Here is a 15,123-nt window from a genome sequence, read left to right on the forward strand (position 1 = left end):
TACGAATTTAGTGAGTTTGCAACAAATCACTCGTTATAAGGCAACCAAAACACGTTATTACCGTTTTTTGGAATTGCTGGGATTGCTCATTTGAAAAGCAAATGTGTTGCAATCTCATTTGAAATTTGCACACGAAAAAGCGTGTGCAAATTTGTGCGTAACGGACACAATGTATTTGTTTTTTTCCCATTAGGATATGAGCTTAGAAAGAGAGCTTAGAGAGAGAAAAACAGTTCTATCAGAAAAAACGGAATTTATCCCTCTATTTGCATTTGTTATCAAATCGACAGTCACAACCCAGTGTATAGATTGATATGTGGGCTATGTTCTTCGTACTTTCCCGAGCTTCCCCACCATTTAAATGTGTGGATTTCGTAGTCTAGCGGCACAAACGTTCTATACTGGATGAAGTAACTCGCATCAATCAGTTTCGCAGTGTCAATCTGTTGATGGTGATTGCTTACACGCGAGGAGCGCACACTAGGAACTGCCCCAGGCTGGAAGCGCACGGTGCTAGCAGATCTCAGGGTGGGTGGTTCTTTAAAAGCCGACTCGCCCTTAATGAGGAGGACCAGTCGGATGTAAAGCAACTGAACTCCACAAGCCAACCTGTCGAGGCTCTCATGTACCCAGAAGAAACATGGGTATGGACTGGGACTGATTTCACATGTTTTTGGTTGTTTGCAAAGCAAGGCGGTGAAGTGAATTCCATGACTTTTGCCAAGAACCACCATTCAAACGAGGAATAAAACATTCCGACGGGAAGACGTATTTTTTCATTGCATTTGGAAGTGTTTTACTTTAGACACACTTATTGCAGGGTTGTAAGGTTCTGAACTGTTGTTATCGTCTGCTTCATATGAACACTAACACTGTCATTTGACTATAGGAGAATAAGCTGTTGAAGACAATGCGGACCCAATTTCCAAGCGTTGCTGTTACCCCCGAACATGTGCGACGGGCTTCCACACTCATGCTTCGTCCACTATGACTACCAGCAAATGTGTTGCAATGAAGCAAACAACTAACCGCTTTAATCATTACGAGCGTTTTACAATAATGCATCACTCTTGATGCAGTGTAAACACCGGGGTTAAAAATGTTTGTATTCAGTTTCTTGGCTAGTTTATTTGCGTTTACCTCACCGACATGGGGCTATCAAATGTCCTGGGAAAATTGGAATGGCAATTTGCAGAACCGAGTGAGGGAACTTGACAAGCCGACCTCTCAACCGCACATCATTTTCATCCTAGTGGACGACCAAGGCTTTCGGGACGTAGGCTACCATGGGTCCGAGATCAAAACACCAACTCTGGACATGCTGGCAGCGCAGGGAGTGAAACTGGAGAATTACTACGTGCAACCCCTCTGTAGCCCCTCCAGAAGTCAGCTGATGACTGGCAGGTACGTTTTACATTGAGGTTCATGCTCGGTGTGTTAACGTTTTATTATAGAAGTCTTATGAAATGTGTTATAATGTGGGACTAATCCACCTGCGTCCCAGAGCGGCAAGCAATTATTGTGCCTTAATTAAGACCTCTTATTTCCAATCAGCCCGCTCTGAACTAAACATGAGGTGGTCGCTGGTCAAAATGTGTTTGTGCTTGGGAAACGTAATTGTTGTAATCGTGATTGCTTGAGGGTAGCATTCCTTGGAGCCTGTGACGACTGTTTTTGGGAGGAGCATAGAAGACCCCTGCAAATTATCTCTCGTCTGCTTCCAAGTGGACTTGACAGGGCAGCGACGACGGCGAAAAGGCAATTGAATATTCTCAAGACACAAAAGTACCCAAAATACGGATGGTGGAAACGCACACAGATGACTCATTCAACTGTTGACTCATTCAGGATCACAGCCTTTTCTGTTCCAGAATACGTGATGGATGCCGGAGATAGGAGATGCAAGTCAGCACAGTTCAAACTGTGCAAGTTCAGCTACTCTGGGCTATCCCTATAGAAGCCCCCTTGTTTGTTGGATGCACATAGAAGGAAATGCTACACATACATTTGAGGCAGGGGTGATTGAATCTTGGGGCTTTTTTGCTTTCTAGTGTCAGAGTTTCACATCAGCATTTCCCCCCAAATCTGCCTTTCGCTTGCTCTCCCTTGCTCTGTCACATTCACCCACCCACAGGACTGGTCCTGGAGTTCCTGCAATCTGCTTTGCTCCTTAGAAACAGGAAGGTGGGGTACTCCTTCTGGCGAGCTTTCAGGGAAACTAATGTGAACAAAACCTGGTCCCTTGATGCCCGCTCCACCTCCCATCTCATACAGTAACAAGGACTGGTGATGTGGTTCATTTGCATGGAGCTGTAGGTTCAATTGCAAGCTACTCCTTGAAGTGTGATTACCAAAGAGCTGAAGAGGTGGGCATGTACAGTATCAATAATTCAAAACAGAAGTCGGTCCTCCTAAAGGGAACTCAAATCTCCTTTTTGAAGTGTGTGCGCACACGCGTGTTCGCAAACGATTCAACAGAGGTGCGTCTTCGTGTCGATAATTTGGTCAGAAATGTGTGGACAGCTACGATTTAGCGTTTTGCTGTGTATTGGATCCAGGACCCAGAATTAATTTTTTTCCCTTCCATCTTTTGATGAAGCAGATCTCTACGGTTGTCTGACCAATGATCTGTTCTGTAGGAGTGTTAAAATGTCAAAATGCTAATTCTTTTCCCATTTCTCAGGCTACCCTACAGTGTAGTTACATTAATATAGTGCAAATGTAGTGATTTTTTTTAAGGCTTTTGTTTTACACTTAGCGTCCTTTGGGGTTTTAAGTACCTCAAGACAAAACATCAATTAAACAATTCATTTTGAATTACCTCACTTCAAAATCAACTGTTTAAGGTCTAATGTGTCTAGGTCTAGTTGATATGGAAACCAGCTGAATCTGATCACTGCCACATTAACTTAAATCCAATTGCTGTTGTTGCATCCCATGTTGTAAATCACCTCAGTACACTGACGTGCCCCCCCCCCTCTCCACGGTAACTATGGGGACAGGCTCTTGCCTCATATATTCAACTCTCCCCAGGGGACTGAAAGTGGCAGACGGACTGAAGTAAACATGTTTGGCAATGCATTTCAAGTACAGGTTATATCAGTTATTGCTTCCTCCGTTTTCACCCCATGACATTGCCACTTTGCTGGGCATTGGGGAATGTACTCTGGTCAGGAAGAAAGATTTTGCCGTGTGTTTAGCCCCACTGTCTTTGCAAAGTTGTGTTGAGGCCTTTTAGGGGGAAGGATCGGATGAAGAGAAGAATCTTGCATGAAACCAATAGTAAAGCTTGATTTCGGACAGAATTGTAGTATGCTTCTGAGTTCCAGAATAGGTCTGCGCATTCCTCCCTAAATCCCTTAACCCCCCCTTGCTCAACCCAAATGTGTGGCCTCGTCTTATCACCCAAACTCTATCATTCCGGCCACTGATGCTTAACAAGAGAGGCGATCCGTGTGATGGGGACAATGGTCGATGGTTAGCGAGGGTTTTCCCGAATCAACTCAATCAGCTCGTCTCGTTGTGCCACATCGAATGTTGTCCATCCAGCTTAAAACCCACGGCAGCTTGACACCAGAGAGACCCAGCTTGATCCTTGGCACGCTGGGGACCACTGTAACCTGCTCTCAGGACAGCCCTGCTCTGAGGTTACTGACCAACTGGCAGCATGCGAGACTGAAACGACCCAGTCGATGAAGCACAGGCCGCCTAGAGTGCCCCCTTCAAAAGCGTCTGTCTGTATTCCCCTCCAAACTCTTAGCGTTCTCCAGGCTGAGATGGGAGAAGGGTAGTAGAGTTGCTCGTAGAAAAGGGATGAGGACAGACAAGTGAAACCCCATTGTGCTGTACACACAGAGAGAGAGCGCTTAAAACACCACCATGACAAGAGCTGGAGAACAGATTGCTACGATACCTGACCTCAGCTGCTCAAGCACCTGATCCTCTCTGTTTTTACTCAGAGCTGCACAGTAAAGATTTAAGGCTTTTAGTAGAGCGTTTAAGTCCATTGGCCTTATTAGAATCTTCCAACCCCATGAACTCGCTCACTGGACTTCTGGCGAGGAGCTCATGAGTTATTCCAAAAAGAGGGCAAGAGGTTTCATTGCCCTGGTCTCCTTTTAAAATCTAGGAATGTGTACTATGGCGGCAGTGCACGTGTGTGAGACGGCAAAGACAATAGGTGGTGCTCAAGATCAAGTTCTCTAAAATACCTTCTCTGTAATACAAGGCAGTTGGAACAAAGTTATTTCCCAGCAGGTTATGTTAAAACACTTCTGTCAGTGTCAAAGAATGAGTATTTCCCAGCCGCTTGAGAGACATGACAACACGTGTCCAGACAGAGAGTACATGTGGTCTCTGTCGTAGGTTTTTAAAGCCTGTTTTTGCAATAAGTCATTCAGAAAAGAACAGAAGACAGACGATTCTTCATAACCTCACATCTGTCTGCCAGGTAGCATAACAAATTACTTAATTTATGTCTCCTTGCTATATTATTACTCCATTATCACATCCTCATGCTCACTTATTTAATAGATGTATATATTTTACCAGTCGGGATGAAAACTGTTTTGTTAGTGGGCGCGGTAGACCTTTCCTCCTCCGTCCCCTGAACCACAAACACTCCTCTGACTTTCGCTCTGTCCGTCTTTCTCTGCTCCCCCTCTTTCCCACAAGGTGAAACTTAGCAGCTTGACAGGCTACTGATGTTTTATGACGGGCTTAATTTAAAATTGGCGTAAAGCTAAATTAAGTTTTGCCACGTCTGATGTGCCTGTCAGCCGATATCCGTCAACAAACAAATATTAGGAATCTGCCTCGTGGTGCCACCTGGGATGTTTGGAGGAGATCGCCAATCTGGATAGCAACCATCTTTAAAGGGCCGCTTATTTTATTACCACGGGACTCTCTTATTACAGTGTCATGGCTCTGAGATGTCTCCATCAAACCACTGGCAGAATGTTGGTTTATTTGCACAGCTCTACCCTTTAAATGTCTCTCCAGTCATGTCTCAACTTCTACAGACCCCATGCGGATTCCGTCCATGGCCATCTCTCTTCTCCTCTCACTGATCCGTCTCTCGTCGCTCCCCTGAGGAGTCCCTCTCTCTTTTTCTTCCTCTAACCTCCACCGACACACCATTCCCCGGCACCCTGGGTTGCAGTGCAAACGCACCCTGGGTTGATGAACTGGGCCTGCAGATTTATGAAGCGTGGCCAACATGCGTGAACACGGGGAGACTTCATCGGGTAGGGTCTGGACCGAGGTTCGGGGAGTGAAGGAATCTCCCGACGGGGAGGTTGAAGAGGACCAAAACGGGAGTAGCTGTGATTCAAGGGGCGGATCCTGTCAGAAATGTATCGAAAGGGGGCTGAGGGATAAGTGAGCAGGGGAGGGATTTAGGGAGAGAGATTCCCAGGCTGAATGTGATTAGCTGTGGAGCCGAGGAGCAACTGCTGATTCTAACCATATGTGGGGAGTATGTGGACCCTTTACACAAGGTTGGCCCAGTCACTTGTTCCTGTCGCTGATGGTGGGGAGGCTGGCGAAGGCCTAGAACTGGGTGACCGAGTTACCTTGAATTTAGCAGCCCCTCCCCCCAGCCTTGTGGGACTCTGTGATTGCGAGCCGCACTCTGTGATTTGTGTTATGTAATGTCGCGTGTGATTTGTTGGCTCCAGTGGTCTGGTGGTAGGGTAAATAAACCAGAGAGATAGTTAGCGCAAGAAACACCGGGTGTTTGAAAGTGTAGCTGCACAGTAATTTGGTTTAGGCTGGAAATGTAACGGCCCTGTACGTACAAATATGGAAGTAAAGTGAAAATAACAACTGACTGCCAAGGTTTTTTTTTTTTCTTTCTGCCAGGCATGTCCAATTCTTTGTTGGGCATCTGAAAGTTTGGACCTCCAACAAGTGGAGGCCAGTTTATGCCATTGTGTCTTTATATGGGCTCTGTTTGACTGATGGTGTGTTGACACTCCTGTCTTTTTTTTTTCGAGGAGAAATTACTAAGTTCCTAGGATAGGATAGTTCAAACAGCACTTGGCTTGCATCCACATCAATCGTTGTGTTCCATTGTGAGGTTTTGGGCTTTAAAATCTAATGAGATGCCCTCAGGTATATGGAACATTGTTGGGGTCACTTTCTGGTCATTGTTTTCAGGTTGTTTGCACGGTTGCCAAACTAATGCTAGCTAGCCATTAACTTAACCCTACAGCAGTGTCGTCAGTAGTACTGTGGTAGCGATTGGCTTGGCCATGCCAGGCACATACAGTGCATGCAACTTGCCCTTATAAAATAGTGACATGTCTCATGCCACATTCAAAGCAAATTTTGACATATACATTTTATAGTTAGTGTGTTAATTTTGACACAGCGAGAACTTACACCCTCCCGTAATGGGAGATTCTGGACTTCAGATCACTGTCTTTTACTCAAAGCTGGACAAATAAAAACAATGAAGGCATGAAATGGAAAATCAATCACGTGCCAAAGGAATGTACACAAAATGTTCCACATCTGGCAGAGAGAAAGATAATGGAGCTGACAACCTCCAGAAACAGCGTTTTATACAAATGTTTTGGCAAATGAGGAGTGACATGGACGTGTAGATGACCTAATCAAACTAAAGCATTTAATTAAAGCATGCTCTGAACATTTTAACTGGCATTGCAAAGTCTGTTGATGTATGTTGATTAATATATTATGGTCAATAGGATAAGTTTCAAATGAAGCTCTAGTCAAACCCTGCAAGCTCAGCGCCAAGTTGGACCACAAACCTCCAAAGAGCCTGCTTGATTTTTGACTCTTCCATGTCTACTCAAAGACAGATGTTGATTTTCCAGCGGCTCCTTGTTCTAAACCTTCTTTTAGTTCATTGTAGACATTTTGGATCCAGTTAACGATAATTAGTTAGTGCAACAATGCATTCTCTATCCCCCCACTGAGGGCTTTCTTTGTGAAGTGGTGGGAAGAGGCCTCCGGCTTCGACCGCAAAATGATGAGAAGCCATTATCTCAAGCCCACCAACATAGACCTGTTCCCAGCCTCAGCTCTGGTGCGCCCGTGGATGGTCAGCATTTAATGATTATTTCCCAAACATGTTCCATATTTGTCCTCACGATATGGACATCAATGAACAACGGTGATATCGATATCTATCATCTTATTTTCTAAAACCCCTTAACTCTTTAAATGCCAGAGGTTAGGTTATTCATCGTTTCAACCACCTTCATTTAGTCACGCCGTGGCCATCGTTATCAACGTTTTACAGAGTCTGCAGCTATGTTGGCGGTCGAACGTAGAACAGGGGCTAATGACTGTTTCATCTACACTCACGCTATAGTGAGGCTTTGGAAATACACACCGCTTTGCCACGTCATAATGTCAGCAATTTTACATCAGTGTTGTGATTAGCGAGAAGTCAGTCAAAAATAGCTGGCAATGCTAACATTAGCCCTAACGCTAGCAAATGTTATACTGAATCTAAATTAAATCTGGTTGTATTAGAATTATGACAAAACGTTTGTGTTTTAAAGGGGTATGTGCTTTCGACCAAATCTTCATCAGATCCCATTGAGAACACAATAGCAATGACCGTGTCCGTGCTATTGAGGAGATGAGATCAAACAGCCTGTGCTACCAGGTGAATGTAGTTGTCTGAAACCATAGCGACCACACAGCTCCTTCGTTGAAACACATCTGCCACGCAGCGGTGTAAGAGGAGGAGCTGGATAGGTGGAGAAGGAGGTGCTCCACGTGTTCCGTTGTTAACTGAGACAGTCCTCCCATCTGACTGACTCCCGAGGCAGAGCATAGTGTACCGTGGAGAGTTAGGGACTGCCAGGAAAGACTGCTCTATTAGCCCCCTCCCTCCCACTCTATGGCTCTCTCTCTCACTCTCCAGTTTGTATATCTATTAGCCCCCCCCCCCACACACACACACCAAACACACTGGCACAGTTGTAGGAGGCAGGACACAAGCACAGAGGCATATCAAAAGACAGACTTACATTTAAAGCTTTGCTCTCAGGAACATGAACGTGGAACCTCACAGCACGGGTGGCATCAAACAGTGACTGAAGAAACAGTAGAGCAGGTGGGACTTAAACAGGGATTTAACAAGGGGTTACCCAGACATTGGAGAAACCAATCACTAAGATGAGACTAAACCATAGAATCAGGAAAACTAGAATTAAAACACACAGAACATAGAACTGCAACAACCAGCGTGACACAGGCTGTGATTGGCTGTTACACACACACACACACACACAATCTGAACACACGCAATTATCCGACACACACACCACACAAACACACATGCAAAAACCTGACACACACGCACACGCACAAACACAACATTCCTAATACATTTTTGCAAATCCTGCTCAGCGTCTGTCTGACAGTTTAATATTGTGTGAAAATGTTACATTAAATACTTTGCGGGAACAGCCAGTAATTTGTAAAACCTCTAAGAGTGTTCCAATATTTCACCAACCAAACATTTCAGACTCATTATTCAACAGAGGATGAATAGGCGGTTTCCCTGAAACACCTGCAGTAAAGCTGTTCTTCATTACATTTGCTATTCAAGTTCAGTCACTGGCTGTATTACTGTTGTGTGCACGTTTACACTCCCAAGATACAGTTTGAAAATAAACATGCAAAGACTTGCTTAAATCTGGGGCCAAGTGTGAATAAACCTGTGTTTGCTGCTGCATATAGCTAACTGTTTAGTTAGCTATGTGTTTTATGCATGGTTTTCCTTTTGCTGTCCTAGATACTTTAATTGTACAGCACTTTGGTGGACACTTTATGTTTTTAAATCATCTGCCAATGGAACAAGACAAATTACATGATATTCAAGACATATTTTCAACCAAAAAAAAAAAGCAGTATATTCTAGCTTATTTACTTTATTTTAAGGATGGTTAGATTGTTTAACCTGAAAACATGTTAAATATACTGGATAAGACACATTTTGTGCAGTGTATAAATAAATGTGACTTGACTGAGAATCCGTTTGAATCCTCCTGCTTCATCCTTCAGATTCCATACAGCAGTTAAAGTCGACCTTGACTGAAGCAGCGTATAAATGGCTTCGAGTGTCGGACGACGGCCAGCCCAGCTGTGCTGCGCTAGAGCGTGCAACAGAGTTTGCGCGTGTGGGGAAGGGACGGCTGTGTGTGGGAGGAAATCATCCATTCTGCTCCCTAGGAGTGAGCGGGTGCAGGTTGGGGACAGGGCCACTACCTCCGTGAAGGGTAACCTGGCACGAAATCCATGGTTCGCTGGGCCACCTACCGGCTGGCCTCCATCTCCCAGGTCAGCGGTGGTTCTCAATGAGAAGTGGACGAGGATAGTCGAGAAAGAGGTAGCCTGGCTCTCTGTCACTTCAGGGGTAATTGTACCGTTTTTGCTGGAGGTGGGGGGCAAGACAGAGTTCCAGTGTCCCTGGTTAGGTTGCTTTACCTTCTGAGCCAAGACTTTCACCTGCTGACATTGGAGGACCTGGTTTTAAAAGACTGGCTGCCTTTGTATCTCCCAGTCTTGCCTGGGCAGCCTGGCCAGAAATCAGTCAGATAGTCATTGTTTTGGCAAGGTAGTGCAGGTCTTTACTTCATCCGACAACATAGAGCCTTCCTTGATAACCTTATTTTAAGTTCAGAATTCAAAAACCGATATTGTATTATTTACTCAATTGTATCCAATAGGAGTTTTTTACTTTTTTTTTTTTTACGTGAAGGACGCCGAAATATTATGAGACCCTGGGTATGGACCTGATTCTTAGAAGAAGAAAAAAATGTCTGCAAGTTGCGTGAGAGTCGCATGCCGCTTGTGAGGTTTGGCAATGACACGTAATGAGCCCACTTTTCTGCAGAGAGCATTTTGCAGTTTTAAAGCAAATGTTCTGTACACATTTTGTCATGGCCCTGACTACAGAGTTTTCTGAATGAGACGGGGAAGTGCAAAGGCCTTTTTAATAATCAAAGTGATTGTCACTAGAGTTGGACAGGAAAGACAGTGAGATTGATAAAAAAAAAAAGTATATTCTGTTGTTTAAATAAACATTATAAAAATAAAAATATTGAACCATTATTTAGTTATTTTATTTTTGACTGACCCCAGATGAAAAGTAGGGTTTTTTCCCCCCCATTGCCAAATACATTTAGGGAATGGTTTTAGGTACTGTAAACATAGCAAAAGGATAAGCTTCCAGTGTTTTTATGACGTGTGTGTGCGGTCGGTAGAGGCTGTTACACTGTGATTTGATTGTTACCACAAGGGGAAAAAACATTGTTTCTGGACTTTGATTGCTTACCGTCATGAGCAGGGCCTGGGAAAACCACGTAAATGTTCTGGTGTGCGCATGGTTACCGACGAGGATGGGTGTCGTTCATTGTGACTGTTTTGGAACTCCAATCCCCGCCCCTCATCTCAATCATTGCGCCACAATAAGGCAACTTAGCAGCCTCACCAGATCCCGATCACAGACCCGTGTCCTGGCTTGTGTTCACTTAAGATGCCGTTTCCGTCGTGACGAAGCCCCAAATAACCACTGCTATTACTACAACTTCCTTTGGCATATTGTTCTTGGAGTTTTGTCACACATTAACCTTTGTTGGCCTTAATGCTGAATTGTCATTTCTAGCATGTTTTTTTTGTACCTAGTCCATTGTAATTACAATTGTTATGAACATTGCATAATTGCTGTATGCCGTTATACAGTCTGAAATGGTTTGTGAAAGGCCTTATTGTCAAATGGAGGGGAGGAGGGATAAGCTTAATTGGAATTTGTGAATCTTGATGTGGATTTATGTGAAATAGACACTTTGGGAGAGTCTGTTTTATTTTAACAGTGTTGAAATTAAATACACTATGCTTGTCCATTATAACCTATTTCCCATATCCAGAACTATTTGTGTTCACATCCAATGCAACACAGCTCTTCACATTTCAAGCCTAGAATTTTTCGGAAGCACATTTCAAATTTGTATAAGGAAGACAGGTAAATGTCAAATAATGAGAAACGTCCAATCACAATAGCAGAATAGGCTCATGCAACATTTTTGCAATCAGCTGAATTATATTCAAATGTGAATTTAAACAAATGCTTTATAAGGTGTCACTTGGAATTTTAGATACTCTGTCTAGCCAGATATAAATGGCCCCTCCCCGTCTACTCTTTTTCTGCCTATCCAAAACAAAGCATCTAGGGTTTCCCCCCCCTAGACGCCTGTCACCTCGGTTCCCCCCCCCAGACGCCTGTCACCTCGGTTCCCCCCCCCAGACGCCTGTCACCTCGGTTTCCCCCCCCAGACGCCTGTCACCTCGATTTCCCCCCCCCCCCAGACGCCTGTCACTGCGGTTTCCTCTGTGGAGGTGTACCTCGACCTCGTCACAGAATTCGTAGGTGAGATTTCATCAATCGGTTGACTTACCAAACCGTCCCTTCTTGTGTTCTGCTCAGGTATCAGATCCACACGGGCCTCCAGCACTCGGTGATCCGGCCCACCCAGGCAAACTGCCTTCCCCTGGAGAACATCACGCTGCCCCAGAAGCTCCGGGAGGCCGGCTACGCCACGCACATGGTGGGCAAGTGGCACCTTGGCTTCTACAAGCGCGGCTGCATGCCCACCCAGCGCGGCTTCGACACCTTCTTCGGCTCGCTGCTGGGCAGCGGCGACTACTACAGCCATTACAAGTGCGAGGGCGCCGGCATGTGCGGCTACGACCTCCACGAGGGCGAGGAGGCGGCCTGGGAGCAGGACCGGGGTCAGTACTCCACCTCCATGTTCACTCAGAAGGCCGTGGACATCCTGGCACGCCACAACCCCCGGCGGCCCATATTCCTCTACCTGGCGTTCCAGGCGGTCCACTCCCCGCTGCAGGTGCCCGCTCGCTACCTGGAGCGCTACAAATCCATCCCCAACCTGCACCGCCGCAAATACGCCGCCATGGTGTCCTGCCTCGACGAGGCCGTCCACAACATCACGCTGGCGCTGAGGCGCTACGGTTTCTACGACAACGCGGTGATTGTGTACTCGTCGGACAACGGGGGCCAGCCCATGGCGGGGGGCAGCAACTGGCCGCTGAGGGGCAGCAAGGCGACCTACTGGGAGGGGGGGATCCGGGCCGTAGGCTTCGTCCACAGCCCGCTGCTGCTGAACAAGGGGACCCGGAGCCGGGGGTTGATCCACATCACGGACTGGTTCCCCACCCTGGTGTCTCTGGGGGAGGGGACCCTCGACGAAGACCTGAACCTCGATGGCTATGACGTGTGGGAGACCATCAGCGAGGGACGCCCGTCCCCCCGCCAGGATATTCTGCACAACATCGACCCCATTTACACCAAGGCCAAGAACGGGTCCTGGAAGGCCGGCTACGGCCTGTGGAACACGGCCATCCGGGCCGCCCTCCGGGTGGGCCACTGGAAGCTTCTGACCGGCGTCCCGGGCTACAGCGACTGGGTCCCCCCGCAAACGTTCTCCAATCTACCTCTGACCAACCGCTGGCACAATGAACGTGTCCGCTGGGATCGGGGGAAATCCGTCTGGCTCTTCAACATCACAGCCGATCCCTATGAGAGAGTGGACCTGTCTCCACGCTACCCCAACATAGTGAAGAAGATGCTAATAAGGCTAGCACAGTACAACAGGACCGCCATTCCAGTGCGCTACCCAGCTAAAGACGCCCGCTCCAACCCCAACTTAAACGGAGGGGTGTGGGGACCCTGGTACAAGGAGGAAGAGAAAAAGGATGAAGATAACAGGGAGACCAACCTCCTCACTAACTACCTGGCCAAAAAAAAATGGCAGAAGAAAGCGAAGAAGAAGAAGCTAAAAAGAAAAGTGGAGGACTAGTTTTGTTTTTATTTTATGATGTGATTTCTTTGTGTGAAATACTTTTAGAATGGTCAGATCTCAGGGATTGACACATGATCTGCTTTAAACAAATGTCCTGCTCGAATATTTTAATAGACTGGTGATTTGGATAGTATAGAAAACAATGGACAAATAAACCTAGATGTGCCTCAGAGAGAAAGCTTTAAGGAAGAAACACACTTAAACCACTACTGTCAGACCCAAGACCTATGGCCTCATGACCTATGGCATCATGACCTCATGACTTCATGACCATGGCTTAGGGCCTTTAAAGAATGTTTACTTTTCTAGTTAATTTTTTTGCATGCTTGAACTCCTGTGACCTTTCGATTGTCAATAGATTTATTACTTTTAGGCAGAGAGAAATTAATATAGAAATATAATAACTGACGATGGCATATTTTTGGGGCGCTAGGAAATAGTTAAGAAACAACTCAAATTGTAATTAGTTGTCAATTGCAGTCCAGAAAAGATAAAAAAATAATTGTATAGTCAACTAATATTTACTTTGTTTTGTGAGCACAGTCCATATGAACCTTAGAAAAATGTATCTGGTCTGGAACCAGTTCAACTTGAATGTAAAACAAAGTAGTTAACCAAATAAAGACCGTGATGCGTATCTTTCTGCCTCTCAAATATGTCTACTGCCTCTGTTTTTCTCTCACCCACCAGTTCTCACATTCTCCCTCTGTGCTCGTCTCCCCGGCCCTCTTGTTGTCTATTTGCATCTCTTTGTCCCTCAGGCAGTCCCTGAACGTTCTCAAAAGATCTGTAGGTTCTGCAAGCCCCTGGCACGTGGCTACTTAGATCCCACTGTTTTCCCGGAATCACAATAAAGGTTGAATTTGAATCTGGCAACGCAGGACCAAGTTAACTCCTTTGTGGCTGGACCGGAAAGCACCAGGTTCGTCATTTCAGTGTTTAACTGTAAGACATTCACAGGAAGAATGTAAACGGCATCAATGGAAAGAAGTCGCACGGGATGGGCAAAGAAATGCGACTTGCGCACAATAAGACAAGCAGCATCGCATTTTGGGTTGCTGGTCGGCGCGGGCAACAGACACGTGCACCCATGCAGGAAACCACACTTTCCATGTTAGGAAAAAATAAAAGAGATGCTATTGCATTGTTTTATTTGCATTTTTATGGACCAGTCAGTCATTTAATGACACTTCTGGACTGTTAAGTGCCCACTAAAGCTCTATACAATGCTTAATGATAGATCCCAAGCAACATTTATTTCTTTGAAAATGTGTTGTTCTGGTAAAATGTTGGTCTCTATGTGCATTCCACCCTGCTGTCTTAATGTTAGCTAAAGTGGTGCTCTTAGTGAGCAAACAGACCTATTTGTGTAGCTTTCTATTTTCGGTCCTACAAAGTTTGAATCTCAACATTTTGAAACATTACTAAATCCACATTCTGATCTCCTTTTCCCATGGGATGCATTGCTGCTGGTCATAGCTGAAGAATGTAACCAGATCAAATTGTTACCCTGCTATCCAAAAGACAAACGGAAATACCAATATTCAGGCTAGGTAAAATCCTAGCTTTCCTTTCCATTGACTCCACCATCTACAGGAGCACGGTTCTTCCACCCAGACTGACAGAGAGAGGGGCTCGCCCCTGGGTTTGTTCCCCAGGGCCTGATTCACTCTTCTCCCATGCAGACCACACCGGCTGTCCACTAACTCAACTCGCACCAGGTGCCAAGTCATGACATCAAGCTACACCTCATTAACCCCCCCCCCCCATCATGGATTTACTGGGGCTTACTGACTAAGCCGAAATGAAGATGGCTCCCTGTGACTGAAGGCCACTATAAATCCTCAGCTGGTGAAGAAGTAATCTGGTTATTTATGTAGTGGATCCTTGGCCTCTGATTCCTATTACTGGTTGTCTATTGAATGTTCCACTACTGGGAACCAACCTTAACATGCAGGACTCTCACTCAAATGGATCCCATGTGCGGCTGATGTAGAATAAACGTGGACGTCTTCTGTCAGAAACAGGCCATGCGTTCTGCAATAGGCTATACTGTAGTATGATTGACACTCATTGGTTTAGGCTACAGAGAAAGACAGTGAATTGAGTTAAGACTGAGCATATTCTGCGTGACACAGTGTTGGCCTTGCCTCATGATCGTTGCGTGGCAACCAGGATTCAAACCCCTGGCCGCAGTGCCCGCTGCTGTGCCGGGAGTGACTTGGAACGCTGCGCCACTCCGGCCCTGCTTGTGTCC

At 45.8% G+C, this 15,123-nt stretch overlaps 1 protein-coding gene across 1 annotated transcript; it reads left to right on the forward strand.

Moving 5' to 3' along the window:
* The first annotated feature begins 223 nt into the window (after positions 1-223).
* Positions 224-13,538, forward strand: arsj (arylsulfatase family, member J). The gene is made up of 2 exons (XM_010888044.4): positions 224-1,404; positions 11,471-13,538. Exons 1-2 carry the CDS (start codon positions 1,100-1,102, stop codon positions 12,861-12,863), a joined length of 1,698 nt encoding a protein of 565 aa, XP_010886346.1. The 5' UTR covers positions 224-1,099; the 3' UTR covers positions 12,864-13,538.
* The last annotated feature ends 1,585 nt before the right edge of the window (positions 13,539-15,123 follow it).

This window comes from Esox lucius, chromosome 24 (genome assembly GCF_011004845.1).
Source record: "Esox lucius isolate fEsoLuc1 chromosome 24, fEsoLuc1.pri, whole genome shotgun sequence".
NCBI classification, from domain to species: Eukaryota; Metazoa; Chordata; class Actinopteri; order Esociformes; family Esocidae; genus Esox; species Esox lucius.

What these genes read in the sequence shown, in the direction of transcription:
- arsj (XM_010888044.4), top strand. Translation starts at nt 1,100, where the DNA reads ATGTTTGTATTCAGTTTCTTGGCTAGTTTATTTGCGTTTACCTCACCG. An exon ending in AGTCAGCTGATGACTGGCAG is followed by an intron (nt 1,405 to 11,470) that starts GTACGTTTTACA and finishes TGTTCTGCTCAG; the next exon opens with GTATCAGATCCACACGGGCC.